General features: G+C 43.2%; 1 protein-coding gene across 2 annotated transcripts in view; it reads right to left on the bottom strand.

Moving 5' to 3' along the window:
- The window catches only part of LOC113011888 (signal-induced proliferation-associated 1-like protein 1), a 37510-nt gene that overhangs the window by 11344 nt on the left and 2607 nt on the right, over positions 1–23559 (bottom strand). Inside the window, exons 2-7 of one of the 2 annotated variants that reach the window (XM_026151717.1) lie at positions 7929–9622; positions 7674–7804; positions 6382–6570; positions 6045–6219; positions 4223–4323; positions 3815–3972 (exon numbers count right to left, since the gene is read on the bottom strand). In XM_026151717.1, coding sequence (XP_026007502.1) covers positions 3815–3972; positions 4223–4323; positions 6045–6219; positions 6382–6570; positions 7674–7804; positions 7929–9420 — 2246 coding nt within the window. In that variant the 5' untranslated portion in view covers positions 9421–9622. Of the gene's footprint in view, positions 1–3814; positions 3973–4222; positions 4327–6044; positions 6220–6381; positions 6571–7673; positions 7805–7928; positions 9623–23559 lie in introns of both variants that reach the window. The other variant, XM_026151716.1, reaches the window with a different exon arrangement.

Genomic DNA, 23559 nt, shown 5'->3' on the forward strand with positions numbered 1-23559 from the left:
TTTTTTTTAAAAACACATTCATAAAAAGTGGAGTGTAGAATATGCATATGCAAAGATAAATAGACTGAATTAACACAACACAACATACAGTTTACTGTATGGTTACCTCACCTCTGACCTTTGCTCTAAAAAGGAGGGTGTTCTAATTCCTACAGGCAAAGCTCGCGTCTTGTCCACTGCTCATATTACATTTCTACACAATGGCCGTTTGAGTTAAATTACTATCAATTAGTAACTGTGTGGCGATGCTGCCTTCTACATGTTCTTCATTAGAAATCTGGGAAACTTTACAAGAAAAACCTTTCAAAAGACTTTAAACTACCAATGAGGAAAAAAACTTGTCTGCCTTCTTCCTTTATATAAGTATAGGGGCTATATATAGCTATAAGTGCATACGTGCATGTACACTAAAAACCGAAAAAACTAAGACGTGGTCTCGGATAAGCTACTTTGACAGTCCTGACAAAACTCCATCCAGCCCATTAAACAGATAACACAGCCTCTGCCTGTAGCAGAAATGCTGCAAACCATGGCCGACTGCACTCAGCATATAAATGCTATACATCCAATCCTAGATGACAAGCCAGCTCCCAGTGATGACACCCTGCCACTCTCTGCTACATCATGGTATATGGAGGAGCAGCACTGTGGCTCTGGCTCGCAAGCACAAACAAAGATCATTTCCTAAACAAAGATCTGGTTACGCAATCCTGCCTCGCTGGCCCCGTGTGACTTTGAGGCAGCGGTTGAAAGCAGCAGATTAGCACCCCGCTGGCCCCAGGCCACTTACTCCTTTAATGCTCCGGTTTGGCTCAATATGACCTGAGAATTATCCAGATCTCAGCAGCAGGCAATGACAGGCTATTAATAACTAGATGACTCAACAAATAAAAACATGCCCTTTATTAATAGAGATTAAAGAGGCAAATGCATTGTATTATAGTAAAGGGAAACAGGGGAGGAAAGAATCTCTTCATGTAAAACAAAGTTTCAAGCTAGCATATATGATGTGCAACAATTTAAGGAAGGAGTGTGAAAGGGAGGGCTACTGAGCAGCTGAACTGTAAATCCCTGCATCAGGTACTCTTGTATGGTTTTGACCACCACACCATAGCATGCTGAACTCAACACAAACATGTGTAACTTACCTCCTGTCTTCATCAAAAAGTAACCAAGCTCTTCAGATTACTGCATCGAAACACTTATATTCAATCAAGGCGGTAAACAAACTGTGCCGATGCTAACTTAATTCTTCCTTGTTCCTATAATACAACACCCAACATAAACCACGCAATACTGTGTAGCAAATCCTTGAGTTCTCGTGTCCAGACTCTTTTTTCTCCCCCCTTAAACCATCAGGGGAAGGCATCCAGGGAAAGACTTGTGACAAACAGTCAGGAGTGAAGTCTTAACACATGGTGCCTCAGTCCACACAGAATATGAGTTGAATTCGAAGACTGAGATTGTGCGGATGATTCTTGCGTAGGGTAGCAGGATTGTCTTCAAGGATTCGGTGTCTTGGGCCTCTCCATTTCTTCCATAAGGTAAACAACAAAGATTTCTCTCTTTCTTTCAGAGTATAAACTAAAAGATGAACCCTTTATGCAAAAAGAAAAACAAACGAAAGCAGCCACGAGTCAATGAGATGGAGTAGCTCATCAGAAAAAAAGAAAAGTCAGCACGGAGAAGAAAAATAAAAGGGCTCGAAATAAATTAGCCCAAATATGACGCCGCCGTGGCTGAACAGACAGAAGGTTGGCTCGACCTGTCTGCTCCTCAGGTTGGCTCTGTGAGCTCTGAGAAACACTGCTCTTAACAGTCCTCCCCACTCACATGCATGTCCATTGAAGAGAGCACTTCATGTGCATGGCGCTAACTCCTTCAGACCACTCCAACTCATGCTGCCCAAAGGCAAAGTGGCAAGCAAGGAAAGGAGGGGGAGGGAGGGTTGAGACTTGTATTTATATGAGTGTGTGAAGAGTGAGTCTTTGAGTGAATTAGTGTACGGCGGGTGGGGGGCAGTGTGTGCAAGTGAGCATGAGAAAGAGGTAAAAGGAGAAATGGGAGTAGGGGAGCGAGTGGGAGCAACTACATGTGTATAATATCTGTGTGTTCAAAGCACAGAAAGAGCATGTGCAGTGGGGTAGAAACGCATAAGTGTCAACGCCACACAGCTCCACGGGAGAACCCCCATCAATGTGACAGCTACTGCACAAGTAATTTCTTCTATCTGACAATAATCAAACTAATTCACACACATACAGATGTGCAGTGGAAACGCAGCTCACGAAGACGGGACAGCAGCCAGGCAACAGGCTTTTATGCTAGCGTTTGCCTTCCAGTCAGTGCTTTTGTCTTAATGCTACTGTAGCTACCTGCATGAAAACACATCTACAAGCTCTGAAAAGTGGTGTGGAGCTTTTAAGAGTCCCATAAAAGGATCCGGTCCCAGACAGAGATGCGAAGCCAAAATCAGATTTTCATTCAACGTCACTGCTGAGGTTTGTCAGTTTGACCCACTTAAAATTGCAATGCATCTCGTTTTCACTGCACATGCTCATACACTGCCAAAGCATCGTCATTCAGCATAAAATTCTGCTGTCTGGTCTCAGACACAACCTGCTTTGCAAAGATATGCACAAGGTTTACTTTATGTAATTTATGTACATTAATTTAAGTTAATGTATAACCACTACCTTTGAGGAGGCTAAACCTTGTTAAGGACTCTGCAGGTCCAAAGCGATGTTCTGTGCCTTTGAGCCTAAAGATCATGAAGGATCACACCAATAATCTTGCAGCAAAGCTACTTCCTCTTTTTAAGAAACAGCAAATCACAGAACAGGAAAGCACTGACTGCGAAAAGGAAGAATTAAATATTTTCACCATAATTTGCTTAAAAATAACATCCAGTGACTTTTGATAATTAACAGAAAATATAGCTCCTCATCTATAACATTGCTCATGTATTTATATTGCAGCACAGCTGCCTCTAGACAGAGGAGTGATAAGGGAAACGGGCCCATTTCTTTAACCTAAGCCATGTTAATCTGGAGTAAAACTGGTCACACCAGTTAACAAATTCATCTTGGCCCAGTCCCCAGAAATACCATAAGCTATGATTGTATACTCAGAGTATATATAAGATAACCTTTATAAGATAACCTTTATTAGTCCCACACGTGGGAAATTTGTTATATTTGTTATATACTCTGAGTATACAAAAAAATGGTTAAAGTACACAAGCTTAAGTAGAAGATGAGGTCGTACTGGACGGGGCTCCCTGGGATCTGTTTGTTAGAAAGTATGTGAACCAACACACTGTGCTGAAATCCATATTAAAACTAAATATGAGCATGTGCTCTGATTCAGTATCAGATTTATCAGGGAAGAATACCCCTTTGTCCTTGATCTGTATAAACACTTAATTTGGTTCCAAGCTAGACTTTAGTTTCCTTAATTCAGTTAAGGAAACTAAAGTCTAAAGTCAGTCCTTTGTTCAGCCAGCTTTATTCCTCTTTTGATGATCTTCCCCCTCACAACAAGACAGCTTGAGATATAATACATAAAGGCTTGCTGAGGTATACTAGGCCTCTTTTAAAGAACCAGAAAGGGTACAATTAAAAGCAGAGTCACGAGCTTGTCAGCCAAGAGACCACAGTTGTTTTAAAACTTGTTTTCCCTTTATTGTCCTTTGTGAATTCTTTTCATTTTCAATTTCGGGTCAAGTTTAGGCACTAAAAAGTACTTGGTTAGTTTACAGATTCAAAACAGGCTGCTCATGTTTCATCTCTGCTGGTCACGCTTAAAGACCCACCTGTAGCATGTGCTGTCGGAGCAGGGGTTGTGTACTCGTACGATGATGAAGACATGTTGAAAGTGGGAGCGAATAGTCTTGGGAGTGAAAGGGTGAGCTCCGGGCTCCTGGAACACTATGGTCACTATGTCGTTCCCAATGTGCCGCTTTCTCAGCAACTAGTCATTGAAAAACAAGGAATTTTTAGAGAGGCGTGACAACTGAATGTAAAAGTCATACAAAGGATTTGGTACGTTCCATTTACTGGCATTAAAAAAAAACCACATTCTTTAAAATGAAACCTGATTCCTGAATGATAAGTCATAACATTCCTCTCTGATGTCTTTGTGGCGCAAATAAAAAGAAGTTTTTCCATTTCCGAAAACACAACTCAGGACATACCACGAAATATGTACTCCCCATCTTTACCTGCTGTTTGTTGTTGGGCGTGTAAGGCAGCAGAGTAGACACATGGAACATGATCTCATAATCCTTGTATGAAGTGTACAGGGAGTGAGTGCCCGTGGAATCTGCTGCAGGAAAAATAGGAATACAGTGTTCAGACTCATTGTATCGCTACTGCCATTCATTTTTCTTTTCAGTGCTTTTTTGTGCAAGACAGGATGCAATTTCACTGTAGCACAAACAGCTACACAATAGTCAGCTGTGGATCAATGTCAGCCTGTCAAAGCTAATGTTAATAAAGAGAACAATTAATTGTTTTACTCATGCATCCTGTAAGGGAAGCTCGTTACATTTTTCCCTGCCATTGCACAACAAAGGTCTAGAATTACTAAGCAGGGAAAAATAGGCCGAGACCACAATCGCAAAAAAAATAATAAACAAATATGGGAGCAGAGAGTTCAATGTGCAAATGTATGGAAGTTTAATTCATTTCCAGTGTTACAGCTGACCTGTCAGATTAATGTAAATAATAATTATTTACTATCACATTCTGATTAATCGAATGCTAACGTATTTATTGAAAATGTGCGCATCTATCTCATTTTTTTAAAATTTGCTGTGTGAGGCTGCAGATCTTTATTAAAGTCACGTACAGCACAGCCACCTGTGGGCAACAGACAAAATCTGAATTGTGGCAAAATACAAAATTATATTGAGTGAAACCTGAGCGTCATTATTACAGCACACTTCTCACATCTGTCTGAGTCACAATGGTAGTTTCATTTTGACATATAACATGTTATTTAATTGATCTGATAATAAAGAGAAGGTAGATTTGTGGCGTTTAAACACAGCTCTGCGTACACGTGCTGCTGGTTAAAGACCTGGAAACAGAGGATTCGAACCTGTCTGTATCAAATGTGTAAAAAAAAAAGATTACTATATGCTCTAAGTCCACTTCTGCTCTGTTACATTAAAATAACAGTATAGGAAACCAGCAGTATGTGTTTAGGCTGAGAACTCAGTGAAGAGGGCAGAGGCCAAGCTTTAGCAATGCTAACCCCCACAGCTTTGAGCAATCCACCCATGGCAATTACATGTTAATTCTGATAACATCTCCCAATAAAATTCCAAATAAATCAACTCTCCTAGGAACAACTATCACAGCCATATCAGGCACAAAATAAGACATGCTTTTGTTTCAGCATTAAATAATGGCGCAATTTGCAGGAAATCACATGTATGATTCATTTAAATACACTCCTCCCCAAATTACGAGGTCTGAAAGAGGATTGTGTGTGATAAGCTCAGCTAAAATAACTCTGCCCATGCCTTTCAGTCAGAAACATCTTACGGCGTCTCTTTAGCAAATCCCAAAACAATTTTATTTGAAAGCCAAAAGTTTCGTACTATTGTAAACCAACAATAAATGTAGGGTAAATGATCTAGGGCCTCATTCATTCACCTAACGAATCTGTTTAGTCATGCCAGGCAACATAAAAGTCCTGATATAGTCACAACACATCAGGTGTCATTTTATTGTCTAGTGCCAGCACTAATAGACTGTTGTAGCGGGCATGTTGGTCAGAAGGAACAGAAAGTGAGATAAAAGCGGAGAAGATAAAGGCAAGATAAAGGGCCAAAGTTCAAAAACTATAAAGTGTAATATGAAGAAGGGGAAATCCAAGTCACCATTCACATCATGTCTTACTTTCACTACCAAAACGAAAGATATCTACACTCTTATATGCAATCAGTTTCAGTGATCAGCGGGTTTAAAGATGTGTCACAACTTAGTACTATTTACTGTGTGTGTCATCTATAAGTATGCTGGGGGAACTGTTACTTTTTGTGTCCAGCTGGGCTCTGTACTTGGTGAAGCCCCTGAGGCGAACCTTCTCCCCCAGCAGCTGGAGGAACTCTTCCAGGGCGGGACCGGCTACTTCGTTGTTGTACATTTCCTCCTCTGTGCTCTGCCCTGCTCGGCAGTACATCACTCCCACTTTTACCTGAAAACTCAGCTGGGAACAAGCAAAGACACAAACATGACAGTCAATTTATTTCTTTAATCTACTTCAGCAGTGAGCAGGTTGAATAAAAGAATTCCTATTCAGTTATTATAAACACACGTTGCAACACTTTAAACTTTCGATCCTTTGGAAAATTGTTTATTTTCCGCCTACCCCTTGTTCATCCAGTTTCATCAGCTGCTCAGTGACTTTGGGTGTGTTGAGAGCCAGTCTGAGGCAGGAGAGATCCAGCTCAGGCAGAAGATACTCCAGTACATCTTTAATGGGCAGACCTCGGCTGGTGCCATGCTTAGAGGTGGAAGGCACTGCATCTTCTAGTATAGAACCTCGAAGAGTTATCAGCTGGAAACGCAGAGATGAAGAACAGGAGATTACAGTGAGGAGCGCGAGAACCAAAGGAATGCACCTCAGGAATTTTTAATGCGCTTTGAACTCTTGGAGATGAAACACAGTGATAACAAAACATGCCTGCCCTGACACATGGAAGGAAACACAGGCTGCTGTGGTTCTTAAAGTCATAGCTGCCTCTTATTCAACCATTAAGAAGTTATGTGAAAACACAGAACAATCACAAAGTGCAACCGAGGAAGAAGAGGAGGTGGAAGGGCTTGTCTAAGCGCTCTGTGTACACAAAGTGTGCATTGTGCCGGGCTCTGGGACTGAGCTCAATCACTTGGCTATCATGAGCAGCTGGAACGGATGGAGACTTTCTCTCTCCTGCAAGCTTGAGGCTGTGCTGGGCTTGTTTTTACAATAGACCTGTGTTCCCCATGTCTAGAAGGTATGGTGGGGGTGTGCTTAGGTAATTCAGGCTAAAGTGTGGGGGTTTAATCACATGCACCTGTCCTGCCTCAGTCCACAACAAACAGCCCCAGGCAGATGCCTTTATCCACTGTCTGGGAATGCATGTCCATATAATCCCATAACGCAAAATTCAAAATCCAATATCCCAAGCCAAACACAGAAGACAGGGGAGCTAACACAACTACTAAATATGACAGTCTATTTTTACTGAAACAAAGACGTAAAGTTCTCCGCACAGCGGTTTTAGGTTGCTGACAGGCCTTGGAGGCTGGAGGATGAGCGCACTTCCTGAAGTTTCTTCACACATTGCTGATATTGTGAGACAGCTGAATAGCCCAGGGGTTGGTTGCATAACCAAAAAAAAACAAAAAAACAACCAAGGACTGAGACTTATTTTACCTTGAGCTGGTCTTCCTAATATGGGATGCATAGAGTTGTTGCAATAAACACACCTTCTATATGGTTATATAAGGTCTGTGGTGCATGTATGACACCCTAAATCCAAAGAAGCTTGCTTCACAGACAAGCAAAGTAATTTGTTTCCCAAACTGGTGAAATGCTGTGGGCATATTTTTCCACAGTAGACAGGAATAGCACGAAGTTACGCTGAGGTTCCATGCAGGACGGACACTATATCTGACCTCGCTGGTCCTGAAGATGACACGATAGTTATACTGCTGGCCATGCTCCTTGTCCTCCTCCAGCTTCTCTCTGCGCATGCTCACTGCTACTGGACCCAATGCCTCATCTAGCCCAAAGTAGTTCCAGTGATCTGAGGTAGAAGTAGTAGTACAATTAAAAACTGATCATGTATATTCAACAGCACTACTTCTTTAAACAATAAATCCATCTATATGCTATGACAGCTGTAATGAAAGCAGGTGAATGCATCTCACCCCTCAGGTAGAAGAACTTCCGATAGTAGTAAGCTCCCAGGTCCACGTGCTCCACAATGTATTGTTTGCCCTTGTCGCCGAGTGTGCTCGGGCCCTCCTTTGGTCCCTCAAGAACTGCTACTCCAGCATTGGTTAAGTGTGTGCTCACAGATGTTTCGTACAAGTTATTTTCCCCACTCAGGGTCCCTGAGCCACAGTTTCCAGCTCCGCCACCCACAAGCCCATGATATCCTGGCCCGTTAGCCCCCAGCTTGCGCCTCGCAATGCCATCGGCACCGATCTCATTGCGGAAGCAAGGGCAGCTTAGCAACATTTCGTTGCTTTGTTCATCTCCAGCATCCAGGCTGGGACTGTCCCTGGAATTGAGATCTTCCTGGCTTCCACTAGGAGAGCTATAAGGCAGGCTGTGGGTGGATGACAGAGTAGAGGTAGCAGAGGCCACGGCAGCGGCAGACGCTCCCGTGGTGGTGTTTTTCCTCTTGCCTGCAGTCTGCCGCAACTGAATAATTTCATTGAGGTCAAAAAGCATGCTCTGAACATCGTAGTGAGCGAACCCTTTCTGACACACCCAGGGCTTGAGAGGAGGGCCCGTGTCATCCGTTCGGCTGTCCTCCACATCAGACCCCGCTCTGGGGGAGTCGGACTCACCTCGCACGTTCCTAAGTTTACGGAATATAGACTCGCCTCCTGTTTCAGACTTTGTGCGTCTCTTTGGGGGCTTATCTCTGTCCTTCGCCTTAGGAGGATGACCGTCTGTGACATCCTCCTGAAGATCAAGAATCCCTTGCTTGGATGCAATATTTAGCATGTCCTCCAGTTTCTCTGGAGCAGGGCTACGTTGATCAACTTTGTCGCCTTGATAGCCCTTAAGCATTTCAAAGAAGCTGTCTCCAGCTACTCCATGTTGATCTATCGAGGAGGTGCTGCCATATTCACGGTGAAGAGGGGACAATTTGGCTCCCGATGATGGACCCCACTCCTCCCCACTGTCTCCACTGCCTTCCATCTCACCAACAGTCATGTCACTATTGCTGCGCTGGCGGATGCGTCTCTGCCGTGGGTTTCTATGTGCAGGACCTCTATAGTCTCCTGGAGCGAGGTAACGGGTGTCAGGGCTGTAATTGTTAGCCTGGGACTGGGCTCGATTCTTTAAAGTGTTGTGGATGTTACGCAGCATTGTTGAGTCCTGAGGGCTCATTATAGAGCCTAACTTTATGTGACTTTTTCCAGCTGAGGGCACAGCAGAGTTCTCAGGCTCCGTAGATGAATGCCACAGAGGCATCATAACGTCTTTCCTTGGGGGCCAGTCGGCCACACGAGCCCGTACACCCATTTTAGGCACTCCTGTGCTCACAGTGGCGTGGATGTTGTCAGTGCGGCTTGAAACAGGAACCCCATTGGCCATACGCAGGTGGCGGGTGTAAAACTCATCACTGGCGGGGACCGAACCCCCAACGGTACGCTCCATGGGTGGGTGCTTCAGGCTGGTCATTACATAAGTGCCAAAGGGAAAAGGCACTCAGCAGGTGAGCATGGCTGCCTCTGGGATGGGACACTGCTCTCTGACCTCATGAGCCATTTGATTGTCTGGATTAAGAGGCAAATTCACCTCATCAGCGCTCAAGACGGCTTTATGCCTCCTTACATGTGTCGAGACTGCCACACGGCATTTTCCACACTCCAAACACCCGCTCCTGGAAACAAAAGAGAAATCAGTAAGTGCATAGAGTAATATTCTAAAGAGCCATAAATGAATACGCATGATGAGTCACAAGGCTTTTTCCTGTCATAAATAAGACTGGAAATAAAGGAAAACAAGCAGTGTAGCAGATATTATTTAGAGCATTCTTTATATTTATTAATTAACACCACCTCTGCAGTACATTTTATATTAGTGTAAAATATCTACTCTCACGAATAGAGGGCATCTTTTCTTCCAACCTTTCCCCAAAAACCAAAAACAAAACACACAAGGACAGAAATATGCAAATGCTTATTTTCTATAAAAAGCAGTATATATGTGGGATGCACGGACCTGCCTGGAGAACAGAATGTGAATTCTTTTTTCTTTTTAAAAACCGGTGAAAATTCAACGGCACGTTCAATTTCAGATAAGGGAGCCTACTTTTCAAACCAATTTCAGCATAACCATTGTGGGGAAACACAGAAAGTCTGCCAAATTATAAAAAGAGGTTAACAGTGAGTGCATTTTTTTTTTTCCTTGAAAGTCGAAGCCATTTCCTTAATAAGATCATTTATGTAGATGGAACATGAGTGAGAGAACAATCTAAATATCTTCAGCTGGCAGACTTCTAGCTCACCCCTTCTCTGACATCTCCTCGAATGCCCCTTTAAATAGCCAAACATTAGTGATTTGTATTGCTTAGTCGCACTTGTCAGGATCAAATATGCCAAGCTGCACATCAAAAAGCAAAGTGGCCCTTTGAAAGTCATCTGAAAAGTGGGTGATGATCCTCTGCCTGACAAATCAGGCCAATTTGGCAGTGAGACACTGAGGGAGATTAAGGCTTTACTTTCACTTGGCCCTGACTGGCTGTGGCTGTGATCACATTAGCCACCAGCAACGAGAGCACTGTGACGGTCCTATAGCACAGCCACCTTCACACTGCATCAAAACATCAGGAGCAGCTCAAAATCATGCAGTCCTTAGCAGAAAGAAGGCCCTCACCTTTGTCTAAACCATACAGAATTAAGGAAATGGAAGCATTTCATTATAGGCAACAAACTACAATGTATGTGAAAGTGGTGCACAGTATCACGTGACCGGCAACGTTGCCACAGTGGCACAGTTAAGTGAGAGATGGGCCAAATATTCCCTAGATGCTTTCCTCATATGTTTGATATATCAACATCGATTTATAAGTCATGCAAAGAGTGTAAGCACAAAATCTCAAAGCTCTGCAGATGATTCAGTTTTCAGAAAGCCTTGGGCAAATCAGCCAGAGTCAGCCTAGCTTCAGTACACAGAAGAGTGCTTTCTGACAACAAATCTTTAAGCCTGTGCATATTATGCAGCAGAGTGGGATTCTGCAGGCCCAATATTGTGCAAAAAACATGCAGCATTAAATCATGCAGTAGCAATTAAAGTCATAAATCCTGCTTGCAAAATGTAGCATGCGGAGGCTAATGTGCTTACAGGCTTTTGCACTGTTTTTGCACAAACAAACTGTGAGCTGAAACAAACATGAAGACTTTCAAATCAAACCCAGTATATCATTTTAATGGGTAGAGCTTACAAGCAAAAATGGCCTCGGATCACATCATTCGACCTTCATGTATCTTTTGAAATCTTCAGCGAGAGCATAATCAAGTAGGATGACAGGCAGTATCTCCAATATGATCTTCAGTCTGTCACACAAGGAGGGTTTCCTGCTTAGCTGAATGGACATCAATTGTTTGGGGCATGGCAGTAGATTATGTGCCTGAAGCAAATTAATAAACACTCATTATTTATTTAAAAAAACTAATTCATGTCCTACTAAATCTCTCTTTCTCTCACGTTTATAGGAGTGAAAATAGTCAGGGAATGCAAGTTAAACCATGCGTCTAGTCCCAGAGCCTCATTCCCTTATGCCGCCGAGCGTCCACAGGGACAGAGAGATGAATTGAACTAACACACGACACACGTGCGCACACACATGTCCCAGAAAACAGGCCTCTAATCTCCTCGCTGACAGTTACGCAGACAGACGGCTGACTTCATGGTCCTGTCAGATTAAAAGAATAGCTATAGCACTGAGACTTAGAGTCTTGTGTTGGCTGAGAGCGGGGAAAACTTTATAAGAAACAAAGATAAAACCTAACGATTCACAGGATAATGCCGTCTTGTTCTAAACCATCCTATCAGTCTTTTTCTATTTAAAAAAAAAAGAAAGAAGATTTTTCCACATCTCAGTGGGACGTGTCTAGACAGCTTCTGCATGCTGACCAAATTTGGTTAACTTCCTGTAATTGGGGCTCTAACCTCTGAGTGTAGACCATGTGACCCTACCTAGAGATGAGAAAAAGAGCAATAAAGAGGTGATGATTTTATGACATACCTCTCATGATCTACAATTTGTTGATTGTGTGCTTCTGGGGATGAGACAGAGTAATGAGTTTCTTGGAAGCCTCAGTGTGTGTAATTCAGCTCATACAGTGGGGCCTTCCAGACACCCATGAAATCAAAGGTGGAAGACAGACAGCAGTCAGTCAGCAGGAACGGTGAATCGTGCAGTGAATCACAAGCAAGGGTATGAGAATGTCCTGAGTCATCATCATTAAGGCACAGCTTGGCTTACTAGACTTATATTTAAAAAAAGACTCTGTCTCCTGAAGGGGAGTCCCATTTGCTGATGTTGATGAGAGAAAGGACAACATGCTGCAGTTGAAAGAGTCTTCCCCCTCGGGTCTCCCAACAGAGAGGGAATGAAGTTTCCCAGTACAACAGGCAAGTGTATCCAAAGCCGAGACAAAAGAGCCGAAGGATTGCCCTACAAGCTTGTAATTACTGCGTGCTTGAATGAGGCTAAGGGGCTGTTTGCCTGACACCATTGGCTTTCAAACAGGCACCCTACCATTTAGTCCATCGGCTCTCTCTGTGTACTAATCTTTCCCCGCTCTAAGGGTTGACAGGGCTGTTGGGCAACAGACACAAAGGTCCCTCTGTCCAAGCTTGGTCAAAAACTGGGGCCTCATTCCAGCACAGTGAAGTCTTTGAAAATTGCCTGGCACGGGAACCTCACTATAGCTGTGTGTATGCGGCCGCCAGGAAAAACCAGATGAATTAAATGCAAAGCGGAACTGGAGAGATAGAGATGGAGCAAATATCAAACCAGGATTTGGAAAGAAGGGAAACAGACTTATTTTTCTAAAAAAAAAAAAAAAAGTAAAAGGCAAAAGAATAATGTCAAAAAAAGGGGGAAAAATTATCTGTATGAGATTCATAACAGGACCGATTAGCTGTTCTGTAATCCACTCACTCACAGCTGCAACACATATTAACTAGCAGATAACTGAGGGTTAGGGAGAAAAAGGGAAAGCTATCATGTCTGGGAAAGATGAATACACTATAAAAGGAGCCAAAAAGAAAAAAAAGACAGAATACATGGGGAAGCAAAAACTCATCTACAACTGGCCACTATGTCATGCACCAGTCAGAAAGAGACTGATGTAATAATAGTCAAGCCAGACTCCTACACAGCATTTCTTTTCGTGTAGGGCGTGTAAGTGAGTGAGGGGTGAACTGAGGTAGCCGCTGAACTTCCAGATGCACAGGACGTAGCAGAGCAACTTCACTAGTTCCTTCTCTCTGTTTGACTCTCCCTGTCTTTCTCTCTGCCCTTCCCCACCTCTCCCTGCTGCCTCCTCCTGTTCACAGATCTGGCTGAGAACCAGGCACGAACCTGCCCGTCCATCTGATTGAGCAAACCTGAGAACCTGACACCTTCAGGGGAAAACAAGGCAGGCATGCTGGCAGACAAACAACACCAGCATCATCCAACTGCGAGCAAAGATCCTGGAATTCCACCAATTTCAGTGGAGGAAGTGATGAACATCTGTGTGCATGGAGGGGAAGAAGTCGGGCATGTTTAGGCAATGCTGTCTGCCCAAGAGTTATAAAACACCTTTTTAAAAAAAAGAAAGAAAAAAAGCTTGTCTTCTATTCTTGCAGTTACCTTAGACTGAAAGCTTTGGTCTAGGTTGTACCGCTCTGGGTGAAGTGGAGTGCCACACTGAGAACTGGGCCGATGTGTAGTTGGAGGACTTGAAAACCCAGTGGCAGTGTATCGACATTCATCACATCCATTGTCCTGTAGTGCGCCGTTGTGCTAACGCTCCTCTGCCTTAACGCTGGGCCCCCCTCGCTATCACTGCAGCACAGTTCAGTGAGTAATGGGCAGCGCTAACCGCTGGCAAAGTGAATTTCACTCACGGCCGTACACGAGACGACAGTTCTGGAGGAGAGCCAGAACACATTCATTGCCATTATCTCCAGCAGGGCGTCCTCGTTCCTTCCTCTCCTCTTATACAGAAAGCACTTCAGCAGGGTTTCACGTGGGAGACACAGCAGAATAAACAGACACTTGAAACACTTTACATAGTTTATAGTTAGCAACAGTAAACCCATTCCTATATCCAATTATCTGGGTGGGCCCCAAGTTCTGACAATGAAAGCCTTTGTCCAACTCCTACAGTGACACTTTTTAAAAAAACAAAAAACCCAAAGCTAATTGCACAGCTAAGTGCTTAGGTGGTCTACTTATCTAGACTAAAGAAGAATTACTACCGCTTCTGTTTAACACCTGATGATAATCTGTCAAAGAAAATTGTCTTAAATAGGTTTATAGTTGATTTGAATTATGCTATGCTATAACATTATGTACAGTCATTTAATTTATGAAGACAATGGTTTAGAGCCTCATATTTGGCTGAGACAGTTTAGATATAATCCCATCATCTTTTACAGATTGTGGCTTAGAAAGAGCAGTGGAGAAGAAGCAGTGTGCTGCTGCCTGAAGAGGAATGTAAAAAATTCTAATGAGGTGGCCGCCTAGCTGCTGAACTGCAGCAGTTTGGAGCTGGGTTTTAAAAGTGGAAGTCTGCTCAAGGCTGTACTTTCCCTCTCCTTGCCCTTCCTCCCTGCCTGCCTACAACCCTAGGACTCCATTAGAGACAGGGAGCTACTGATGCACATAGACAGGTACATGCAGAGACAAAGACCCGAGCACACACACACGTGCACACACATTCATGCACAGCAAAACCTAGAAAATAAGACAGCAACATCTACACAACAACAGAGATTGTTCTCATAAGCACAATCCCTGGGAACTGATGACTGATGGATACCCGTTTCTGAAGCTAAACCACTTGTTGTTTAATCATAAACAGCACTTTTGTGTCTCGCACTGGTCCGCTGAGATGTTATTTCTGGAAAACCTGTCTCAAACCAAAAATATCTTTTCTTTGAAATTTCATGTTTGACATGCAAATTATGGTCTCTTTATGATCTCCGTGCAGAAACTACTCAGACTGCCCAGAATAAAAAGATCGCCCTATGCACAATTCAACTTTCCAAAGATACCTCTTAACAAAAATAAACAATAAAATGTAAAATGTCTGTGAAAATAAAGAGGCTGGCCAAATAGAATCTTTTTTAAATGCTTCTGTTGTCACTGGAAATCTTTATTGCCATTTCTTCTCAAACTGTACACTGCAGACACTGTTCCCAGGTGGAAGCTGGTGAGGGATTTTATTCTTGTTGCCTAGCGATGTGAGGATGTTGCAATGAGCATGTAATTTACACGGATGCTCTGACTAGCCTGCTGTTCATTTCCTGGTGAATAACCTGTTCTCTCACTACAGATCTGTGTTGCTTGTGGACTTTTACGGAGGTGTATGCTGAATTAATAAAATTATTTTATCCAAGTATAAGCGTTTAAGACTGGCCAGCACCGCAGTCTTGGATAAGCACCGAAAATCATGGTCAAATAATTAATTCAGCAAAGTAGTGAACAACTTTGTACATCCATTTCTGTGAACAATTTCTTCTTCTTTTTCAACACAGCATCAAGGGTTAACAATTTTTCTACCTCAGTACCAAGAGGCATCTTTGGAGTCTCCATTTCTGGGCACAGTTTACGTGCATTCACTTTCTCAGTTTCGCCATCGGAAACATGAACGCTTTGGAAAAACCTTGGCTCTAAAACAAAGAGATTCTCTGTGTGTGGCACCGGCACTATGTGGATATAGTGCCATGAAGATAACTGCAGGAAACCTTGGTACAACTGGTGGCATGTTGCCAGCAGCTGATGATGAAGACCAAAGAGCACTGTCACCTGACTCTCACCTGGTGGTACTCATTAAGCACAGTCAAACTGGCACTATCATTTGAGCTGTTTTTCCTGAGTAGCCACCAAACACAAGTTGGCCCACAGTAAGCGTGTCCACAGCAGTTCTGCCCTTTGGGGCCCTTATATGGCTTTTCTACGGGTAAGCCCACAGAAAACCCATATGGTACCCTTATAGGTTGGTTGCCATGTCCCATAGGAATTTTGCTTTTTGGGGCACCTTAGAGGGAAATCTGTGAGCATCCCACAGTGACTTTGCCCACAGAAAACCCATACGAGGTACATGTAGGGTTGCCCACATGGGGCCCATAGCAGTTTTGCCCTTTTGAGTCTCCATGAGGGTTGGCTCATGCAGGTCAATAGGCCATTCTTAATAAATGAAAAAGGGAGAAAAAAGACTGAGGTATACCAAATTACAAAAGAACTGGACTGAAAATCAATGATAACAGGTCTTATGAAGTGATAAATCCACGACATGTTTAGTTCAAACTGGTGTCAAGAAGTAAAGAGATCAAGAGCGGTTAAACCTCTCTTGACAGAGGTTCTGTCATGGTTTGGGGCCGTACTTCAACCAGTGCTGTTGGTGATTTTTCCAAAATTGATAGAGTTATGAACACAAAAAAAGTATAATCAGAAGTTGATCCTCCATGCAATAGGATGGATTGGTAATTGCTTCCTTTTTCAGCACGGCAATGATTCCAAACACGCTGTCATCCCTGGATAGAAAAACATACAACAGACCACCCTCAGTCATGGACAGGCCTCCCCAGAGCCTGGAGATAAAATTGAGGTTACTGTACTCTAAAAATCCTAGAAATGTGGTTTCGAGCCAGATGCTTACTCTGAATAACACTTTTAGGAATCTTGGAGTCATTTTTGATGTCATTCAATACGCATTTTGAACAAATATGTAGGACTGCTTTTTTCCATTTGTGCAATATCTCCAAAATTAGAAATATCCTGTCTCAGAGTGACGCTGAAAAACTAGTTCATGTATTTATTACTTCCAGGCTGGACGACTGTAATTCATTATTATCTGGATGTCCTAAAAACTCCCTGTAAAGCCTTCAGTTGATCAAAACATGATGCAGCAAGAGTCCTGACAGGGACTAGACAGAGAGAGCAGATTTCTCCTATATTGGCTTCTCTACATTGGCTTCCTGGTAAATGCAGAATTGAATTTTAAATCCTGCTCCTCACATACAAGGTCTTGAATAATCAGGCCCCATCTTATCTTATAGTACCTTATTACCCCATTAGAGGTCTTCACTCTCAGACTGCAGGCTTACTTGTGGTTCCCTGAATATTTAAAAGTAGAATGGGAGGCAGAGCCTTCAACTTCCAGGCCCCTCTTCTGTGGAATCACTCTACTCTTAAGATTAGGCTTAAAACTTCCCTTTTTGATAAAGCATATAGTTATGGCTGGATCAGGTGACCCTGAATCCTCTCTTAGTTCTGCTGCAATACGTCCAGGCTGCTGGGGGATTCCCACGATGCAGTGTTTCTTCTTCAGCCACCGTTTTCACTCACCATGTGTTTATACACTTCTCTGCATTTACTTGCTTGTTATTATTAATCTCTGGTTCTCTTCCACAGCATGTCTTTTGTCCTGTCTTCATCCACTGACCCCCAACCGGTTGCGACAGATGGCCACCTATCCCTGAACCTGGTTCTGCTGGAGATTTCTTCCTGTTAAAAAGGAGTTTTTTCTTCCCACTGCCTCCAAAGAGCGTGCTCATATGATTGTTGGGGGTTTTCTCTGTCTTCTTTACTGTATATCACTGTAGGGTCTTTACCTTAGGATAAAAAGCACCTTGAGGCAACTGTTGTTGTGATGAGGTGCAATATAAATACATATTTTCATATTATTGAACCCAAACTTTTATTTATAGCTATATCTATATAAGGCAGACATAGATGTCTATATAGAGCTAGCATCTATCTGTACATAATGAGTACTTTGGACACAGTCTGAACATCAGAAAAGTCAGCCTGCTGAAAGTCATACCAACTCTAATGTAAGACCTTTTAAAAAAGGAAGGAAAAGAAAAAACAGCTTGAGAAATGTAATTTGTCTGCCCTGCACCACACAGGAAATCTATTTAGAACCATTTCTAAAACAGTCTACCTCTCATCAACTATTCTGTCATTTCCTGCAGGTGAACAATATCTGCAATTTATATGGGAAAGTTTCCCTGCAACGTCCTGAGAGAGAAAGCTTCAGTATTCTCGACCAACTCATCTTTCAGCTTCTGCTTTTACAGACAACGACCAAAAGAAAATGAAAGGCAGTTCCTGTTGTTGTTCTAATGCATTTGAATTTAACCACAGTTTTACTTCTATTATTAAAGAAAACCTCAACTTTCCACACTGAACTGAAAAAAGAAACTGACCTGAGCAACGGGGCCAACAATGCAAAGAGAGCATTTCCCAGCAGCGGGCCTTGTTAAACACGGCTGTGACGACTGGGAGGTGTTTCTAGGGCTAGTCTGTTTACTTTATTCACCCTACAAAAGGTAAATTCCCTCTCTTAATATCTGAAGAGCAGTGAACCTATTTGTTACCAAACAAATACTCCCAGCTCAGCATGGGTCTGGCACACTCCACTCTATGTGCTCAAGTATATGTGCTGGGATGAAGCAGTTTCATCAATTGAGGATTAAAATAGAAGGATGGGAGGGCAAAGCTGCGGTATAATTAACAGTGTTGATGCAAGGAGGAGGGTTGAGAGAAGAATCTGTGGGCTTGCTGTCTATAATTGAGCCCCTTCACATGCTAAAAGACGGGGGATGGGACTCAGCCAGGGGTCCCAGCAAACACTTCCAAGCCTGCTATTACTTCATTCTTGGATCACAGGCACTTGTGAGCAAAGCAAATCAGAGTAAGCCCTTAGTGCTTCTCACAGTAACGTGCACAGATTAATTTTGACTGTTCCACTGGAGCAGCGTCTCTTCATCGTCATTTGCAGCACAACAGTGGAGCTGTATGAAAGTTTGAACTGGGATAAATACCGGGGGTCATGAGATGTCAATCAAAATGTTAAGTAGATCATGGTTTTCTGATTGAACATCACTGGACGCCCCAGGCTGCGGGCACCCAGTGGTCATATACACACTGCATGCCAGGAAACTCATGTCCTAGCTGTCCAAACACCAATAGAGTAATCAATAATATTCCTGAAAATCAACACACTTGGAAACAGAAAACACGTGAGCTACACACAGTTGTTGTTAGAAATCCCGTTTATGGCCACATTGTTCCAATTGGAAACAAACCAATCAATGTTAAAATTTTAGCCCTATGAGTTCGAGCTTAGGGCTCTCAGGATGTTGGCCAACCAGTTGGATCACATTGCTCTGTCATATGGGGTAAAAGGAGCAGCATAACCTACAAAGCACCTCCAGTGGACCTGCATAATCCTTGGCTTCTCTATTGTCTTGTGTCTGTGAGCTTCCAGATCAAATTGCATCAATGTGCTTAGACCCTGTTGTACTTCCTTGTAAGTCCATCCATTCACTTTCTTAACCACTTATCCAGCTACAGCCACAGGATCTGGAGCCCATCCCAGCTGACAATGAGAGAGAGGCAGCGTCAACCAAACAGAGTTTGCCAGACCGCCACCAGACTGACACAGACTTACAACCACCCACATCCACGCTTAAAGCCAATTTAGAATCACTAATTAACCTTTGGACTGTGGGAGGAAACCAGAGCATCCGGGGAAAGTCCACAGAGTCCAAGGACACCATGCAAATGTCCCGGAGAAAGTGTATAAGTCTGTATAAGTTCTATATTTACTGCTGCATAAAATGCAAAAAAGTTCAACTGTATTCATGAGCAAGACCAGTGGTTTGGAATGCAGGAAGGGTCAAGAGAAAGCATTTACATCTTTGCATACAACCGTGGATTAGCAGCAAGGTCAGCTAACGGCAACCTGTCACATTTTTACAGCTGAGGTGTTGATATGACAGATGCCTGCAATGTTTGGAAGTCATCCACTGCCCTGTCCTCTGCCTGATTGCACAGGTAGCAAACAAGCTGAATCACAGAGAGATGTGAAAAAGGAATCCTGATAAGATCGCCCTTACCACAGTAAAGAAAAGCGCATTTATTTATCACAAAGGCAGAAAACAATCATAGCATGGATAATGTAACAGCAACCTTGTATCTATTGCTGGAACAGACACTAACTCAACATTCAGATGCACTGAATCAGTTAGGAAAAAAGAATGAAAGCAGTGTGACACAGTCACAGCAGATACTCCGAGGGGCTGAACTCGCATTTATAGAATTATGTAGATTCATTTTAAATGGTTTGTCTGGGCATGTTGTAGCAAAGTGCTGTTAAAAGAAGCGGCGCAGTTCTTACAGTGTGATTAAGCAGGTTGGGGGAGGCTGGGACCTTGCTGAGCCAACTTGAGAAACATGACCTCCACAGCAACAGCAGAACTGACCACGGCCTATTTAAAAAGCCCACAGAGAATGTAATCTAATCTACCATAAGTTGCTCTGTGCATCCTCTTCAGTTAATTTCCCTCAGTCAAACTGATCTTTCAATCGATCAACAGCTGTTTAGCCCCTAAGCATGCCTCTGCAGCAATAAGGAAATGCACATAAACTCATTCAATTACACAAATTGATGACTGGGATGTATTGCAGCAGTACGGATTTTACCACAGACAAACATATGACGGACACAATGGGACCTTTAGCTGAGAGAGCAGTGGGTAAAAAGGAAAATACAGCCAGTCATCCTGGAGTGCCAAAGTCAAGGTGAAGGCTTGATTAATAGCCCCTTACATTGGTATCTCCTCTGAGGCCACCGCTAGTGCACAAGATGTCCACAGTTTTATAATTAGCCCTTTTAAGTTGAAAAATAAGGATTAGTTCTTGCCAGATAAGCATTTTACTAAGGTAACGGCAATGTGATGCAGTCAGTACAAAGGACATGGGTACTTCAGTACAACACAGAGACGGCAACAAAGGAAGACCTTCTTGTTGTTACTCTCACGGGAAAGCTCAGGGGATTCTCTGGGATGTCTCTCAAGAAGCCTTGCTGACTGTGCTGTCCCCTCAACGCCCTCACAGCTTGCAGGGCAGTCTAATTTCCGAACTGAAGGCAGGTATGCTTCAGTAATCAGGAGGTCAGAAATGGCAGGTAGCTTCTTGATGCACAGTTGAGCAGCTGTGAGGCTCGATGAGGACTCAAATTTCAACAACAGCAACAGCAGCAGCGTGGCAAACTTATACATGTAAACCGTTTCCAGTCATTGATTTGGGCACGTGTCCAGTGCACGGCCCAGTGCACTTCCAGTCCAATTACAGTCAGGCCACAAGGTTAATCAATTCATACAGTCATTTGGACTACGATAAGTCAGCTAGTGTTGCATAACAGTGGTGCCCTGCTAAATCACACTCTGCCAAAAGAAAAAAAAAAATCACAGTGCAAACCTGCACAGCATGCTGCTCCTGCTGTACTGCACCACAATAATGGCACACTCCAGCCAGCCCTGCAACTGGAGTTTTAACCTATTATTGAGCCAGTCTTATGCAAACTGCATTTAACTACAAACAACAGCTCAGGGAGGAGGGTTTCTAATGCTTTTGTTCCCCCTGGTGCCGAAATGTACAACCCCCCCCCAAAAAAAAAATAAATACAAGTAAATTAACATCTGCTTTGCTAATCACACAGTGTCAGGCACTTGTCCCAGTAATTGTTCTGTTTTGATTTTGGTGTACTGATGAAGACTGAAGCTTTGTGTGAGCCCCTCATTTGCACCTTTCACTATGTTTTTCTAGCTCCTGCTGGGCATTTGAACACATTTAGCCTTCTAGGATCTTTTGAAAGTGAGGCAGAAGTTGGACATTTAGGACACACCAAACTAAAAATTTGTCCAGTTGTATGTGTTCGCTTTGTCAATAGCAAACAAGCCACTTCTGACTTCTTCCTTATCAGTATTCTACTCGAGTGTACGTACCGTGTAAACACAAGCAAAGCAACGACTTCACCTTACCTCCTCCCAGTGCCGATAAAGACAACTGCTGAACTAAGCACCAGAGCCATTGAGGGACTGAAAGAAGTGGCCAGCGTAAGGTGACATATTCAACTTCAACATAGCACATGCCCAGCTTTCAGTTTCAGCTGAATTCTTTGAGTTGCAAAGCTAGCCTGGCCGGGTATCCAGGAATACATCAATGAAATACACAGGAAACAGGCAGTGAGAGAGGAAAGGCTGGGAAAGCAGCCATGTTTGTTATTAACCAGCTCTATCTGGCCTTTGCACCTGGAGCAACATGGAAAAAAACTATGGCCTATTTTATCAGAGAGCATACTATTGCACCCCGGTTAGACTATTTACAACATATATTTATATTTATAGAGAGAGACAGAGAGAAACTTACAGTATTTGCTCTTTATAAAATTGAGTGAGGTACTAAAAAAAAAAAAAAAACTATTACAAGACAAGTGAGTAGGACATTCTCCTGCACACTTCAGTCAGTCCACTTGAGGCTATTTATCTAAAAAGTCATCTGAACCTTACAGACTGAGCCTTTGGTCCACAGTGGTCTCATTCTTCCCTCTCAAACAAGAGCAAAACAGGGACTCACAGAGTGGAAAGAGATTCCCTGGTTCCAAAGGCAAAGGATGTGGAATTTTGGAACCGTATGAGAAGAGGGGAATTTCGGTACAGGAAACAAAGCACAACACGGACTACAGCTGGTGTTGTTAAATAGAGTTCTGGGGCAAACCTTACGCAGCGTTTTGTTGTGCCAGCATTCCAGTTTTACTACACGTCACATGGTAAAAGGCTCCTGAACATAATAATACAATCGTAAACATGAACAAGAATGAGGATAAGCTGATCAGACCTGTCTACGTATTGAGATCTGTTCTGAGATCAGCCGTGGCAGAGCCCTTGCGCATTCCTGCCTGCTTCTCAGATTTCGGGCCACAGGAGGGGGGACAACGGCAGAACCTCTGCGGTTTTTGTACGTGGAATTATTTTCCAAAGCTGCCCGCATGGTCTCTGTATGAGGCTCGGGCCTGCAGCTCTGCTTGATGTTTGGATTCTTCACTGAGTCGGAGTTCTGTAATCCATTCCAGAGAGAGTGTGCAGGCCAAAAAGAGACAGTGTAGCAACTGGCAGACATGTCGAGACAATACCAAGCACGTCGCTGCTGTGTGGCAGCGGGGATAGCCTGCAGCAACACATCATCATCAGAATCCCTAGTTTTCATTATGGAACATTTCACTTTTTTTAAGTGGTTGTTTACCAATCCTTCTTCTTATTTTTTAAAAACGTTCTCATCTCTGTCCCACGTCAGACTATTTTCAGCTTGTGTGTGAGGTTCGATGGGAGCAGAAAAGGGGAATTACACAGCGTCTGATCTCGGCATGACTGTGGGTTTTGGTTTGGGTTTGAGAGTTGGAAGCAGGATGACAGAAACCAGAGAGGTCTCTTTAGTTTATGAACGCAGTGTATATTGTGACAGACCACCAAACGGAGACCAAACCCTTCAGTCAAGGTCAGAGCCCAGCCAGCTTGCAACACCTTCCACCTGTCCCACCGCTCAGCCTCCCAGGGTCAGCAATCTCCCACACCAATAATTACAGTGCGTCCAAACCGCTGCACATTTTTGCGAGGTCAGAAACTTTGCGTCAGGTGGGATGGAGAAGGGAGTGATTTCCTCTTTGTCTGGACCCATTTACTCTGTGACAGAGCTCTGAAAGGGGATTACATCATCACTATTGTGGCTTCCGAGCCCTCTGCTTTCCT

Source organism: Astatotilapia calliptera, chromosome 19 (assembly GCF_900246225.1).
Source record: "Astatotilapia calliptera chromosome 19, fAstCal1.2, whole genome shotgun sequence".
Taxonomy (NCBI): Eukaryota; Metazoa; Chordata; class Actinopteri; order Cichliformes; family Cichlidae; genus Astatotilapia; species Astatotilapia calliptera.